Raw genomic sequence first — 3,192 nt, 5'->3', positions numbered from 1 at the left:
TAAAAAATAATAATAATTAAAATAAAAAAATTGAAAGTAATTTGATTAGTTAATAAATTTTTTAAAGGAGTTATCTCAATTAAATCTGTAGCAAATTTTCATCAAAAACATTGTATTCTCCTTCATTCTTTATTTTCTCTCTTAATTTGAAAATTCAATTTTCACTTTATTTCTGTGGCCTTCTTTGCTGGGATACTTCAATGTCATTTTAAAGGCATTAATACAATAACACTGTACATTTTCTATATAATAATTTTAAATTAATAACGTTATTTAGAATTCATTACTTTTGCAAAAATTTTAATTTTCTAGAAAAATTACATATAACCTTCTGCTTATTGATTCATCTATTGAAGTAATTTGCCTCTGGGAATTATGGCCACAAACTTCCCGCCATAATCCTTTCCTTTCCCGCGAAGATGTTAACAAATCCTTTTCTAAGGAAATCACGCAATAGGAATTCCATTTTCCTTCCCTCGTAACCTCAGGAATTAGTTTCAATCACTTATTAAACTCCAAACAATTTTAAAACTTACTCAGATTCAAGAGTCGAATACTCAGAAACCTACAACTATTATTCATCCTTGGAAACAGTGTCACTGTGTAACAATTTCCAACAAACAATATTCCATATTTTAAAACTAAAAGTAGAACATTTCAATCGGCATATCAAATCTCCAAAACATGTCATTTATCTTTCAAAACCAAAAAGCATGTTCTTTATCTTTCAAAACCTACATGTTGGAATATTTCAAAACCCTTTCATCCGCCACAAAAGCATCAGTTTGTGTCTGAAACTATGTGTATAAAAGCAATCGAAGGGTGATCTCGCTTAATAGTGCGCAGACAGAATATAAAATATTAACAAACAAATTCATCAAACTCCAAGAAGCGATGTATAAGTCGCTAGATGAAATCGAGTTTTATGAATAACAATTATGTTAAAAACTTAATAACAAGACTTCACCGTGAAACATGAAAATAACCCACAATTTCATCAATATTTCTTCTAGCGTGAGACCGTTTTCTATAAACAACATCCCTAACAGAGCCACTAACTACAATTACAAATCACGGAAGATCAAAATCCTACGAAGCAGAGAACCGAGAGCCAATAAAATTAAATAAGGTTTTCTAAAAACGAAGCCAGATTTAAGAGTCATCGTCAGCTGCGCTACTTTTGGATGAAGCTCCGGCTTTCTTGGGAAGCAGAAGATTGTGAATGTTAGGCATAACACCACCGTTTGCAATGGTAACGTCACCTAGAAGCTTGCTCAACTCTTCATCATTCCTCACCGCCAATTGAATGTGGCGAGGGACAATCCTCGTCTTCTTGTTATCTCTAGCGGCATTTCCAGCCAACTCAAGAACCTGAAAACATCAAACTCCAAATTATTAATTGAAGCCAGAATGAAAAGGAATTTGAAATCATCCAATTGTTGATAATTATATGGTTATTCCCTAAAATAGAAGAAACGAACCTCATCAAATTTCAAACCCTAGATCTAACCACATCAAGCAATAATCTATATAGAGAATCCGAATAACACTAGGAATTACCTCAGCAGCAAGATACTCAAGGACAGCGGCGAGATAGACAGGAGCACCGGCGCCAACACGCTCGGCATACTTTCCAGCCTTGAGGAATCTGGCTATACGGCCGACTGGAAATTGGAGACCAGCTTTACTGCTCCTGGAGGTGGCCTTCTTAGCAGCGCTGGATCCTAAGGTTTTGCCTCGTCCTGCCATTGATGAACCGTTACTTAGTTGCCTGAACAAAAATGTTTGGGATGCTAGAAGTCTCCTTGCAAGCAAGTTCCACTGAGTCAGGTAACAGGAGGAAAGAGTGCATTTGAAAATGAAGTTCAGATGTTTATATAGTAGGTTGCCTGTAAATTCGGCCAATGACATTGAAAGACACGGATCGATGATTCCTACCGTTGGATTGCACTTTTACAAACGGTTCAGATCAAGGTGGGCTTCAGAGGTGGATGTTAATTAAGTGACCCACTGTAATAGTTTCCTAGCCCAATCCATATTCAATGGACATTTTAATCATCAAAATAATTTAAATTTAAATTTAATTCAATTTTAATTTTTTTGAAAAAAATCCTAACCTAATTTATCTAGTTAATTAAAATGGATATCAATTATATACATTCAATCCATTTTATTAGGTATAGATAGAATCTAAACTTACTTTTGAAAAATTCAACCTACATTTACCCTTTTGATCATATTAAGAGAGACTATTGCATGTTTTAAATAAAAACAAATACTAATTTTGCTTTATGTATTTGGTTAATCTAGTATTTTATTTTTCTGATGATAGTTGTAAAAATAGTTTAATGGTCCTAAATTTACATCACACATATTAAATGTTATTAATTTATGATATTTATGATAGATATAATGTCTCATATTAAAATGACTTAAGAAAACTAAACAATTGATGAATGAACAGTTTTAAATGGAAAGAAAAATTGAACAACTTGGAAGGACCCACTTTCATTTTAATTTTGTACAAAATTTGTATAATAAAAGCTCTAATTAATTAGGATATTCTATACCATTATATAAAAATACATAATTTGTTCCCATTTTACACTTTCAAAAAACTTTAATTAAAATAACTACTTTATCAATTAAATCTTTGATTTTTTTTAAATTGATTATTTTTTATTTGAACATTTTTTTAAATATAACTATATTTTAAAACTAAAATAATTATTTATTATAATAAAGTATAGTAATCACATATAATACACACACCCACACACACACACACATATATATATATATATATATATATATATATATATATATATATATATATATATATATATATATATATATATATATATATATATTAAACATTTTATGTTCTTTTACTTAAAGTCTGAAAATATTTTGATAAACTCATGTCAAATTAGATTCATTTCAGATATAAAATAAACATAACACATAACAGATATAACATCTATTTTATATCTTAAGACTATTCTACCAATATGCTTTAAAAATATGTATATTAAATTAAAATATGTTATAACTTTTATTGACCTTTGTTATTGACATATTTTTATAACTATTAAGTTATAAACTTTCAGTTATTGTACTTTACGAGGTCTCGTAATTGTCTTATTTAATATATAACGTTATTGTCAGAATATATTCTATATATATTGTGTG

The 3,192-nt window shown here is 29.5% G+C and overlaps 1 protein-coding gene across 1 annotated transcript; it reads right to left on the bottom strand.

Annotated features, from left to right (window-relative positions):
* Positions 1 to 823: 823 nt before the first annotated feature.
* Positions 824 to 1,847, bottom strand: RAT5 (Histone superfamily protein). The gene is made up of 2 exons (XM_047318346.2): positions 1,561 to 1,847; positions 824 to 1,371 (listed from the first exon to the last, which is right to left on the bottom strand). Exons 1-2 carry the CDS (start codon positions 1,747 to 1,749, stop codon positions 1,153 to 1,155), a joined length of 408 nt encoding a protein of 135 aa, XP_047174302.1. The 5' UTR covers positions 1,750 to 1,847; the 3' UTR covers positions 824 to 1,152.
* Between the last annotated feature and the right edge of the window lie 1,345 nt (positions 1,848 to 3,192).

This window comes from Vigna umbellata, chromosome 6 (genome assembly GCF_029865625.1).
Source record: "Vigna umbellata cultivar VRB3 chromosome 6, Vumbellata_1.0, whole genome shotgun sequence".
NCBI lineage: Eukaryota > Viridiplantae > Streptophyta > Magnoliopsida > Fabales > Fabaceae > Vigna > Vigna umbellata.
Note: the sequence above shows the minus strand (reverse complement) of the source record. Positions and strands in the feature narration are given on the sequence as shown.

Bases quoted from the DNA above. Each gene is read 5' to 3' on its own strand.
- RAT5 (XM_047318346.2), bottom strand. From the start codon at position 1,749: ATGGCAGGACGAGGCAAAACCTTAGGATCCAGCGCTGCTAAGAAGGCC. The intron at 1,372-1,560 runs GTAATTCCTAGT...TGATGTTTTCAG, and splicing joins TTGAGTATCTTGCTGCTGAG to GTTCTTGAGTTGGCTGGAAA.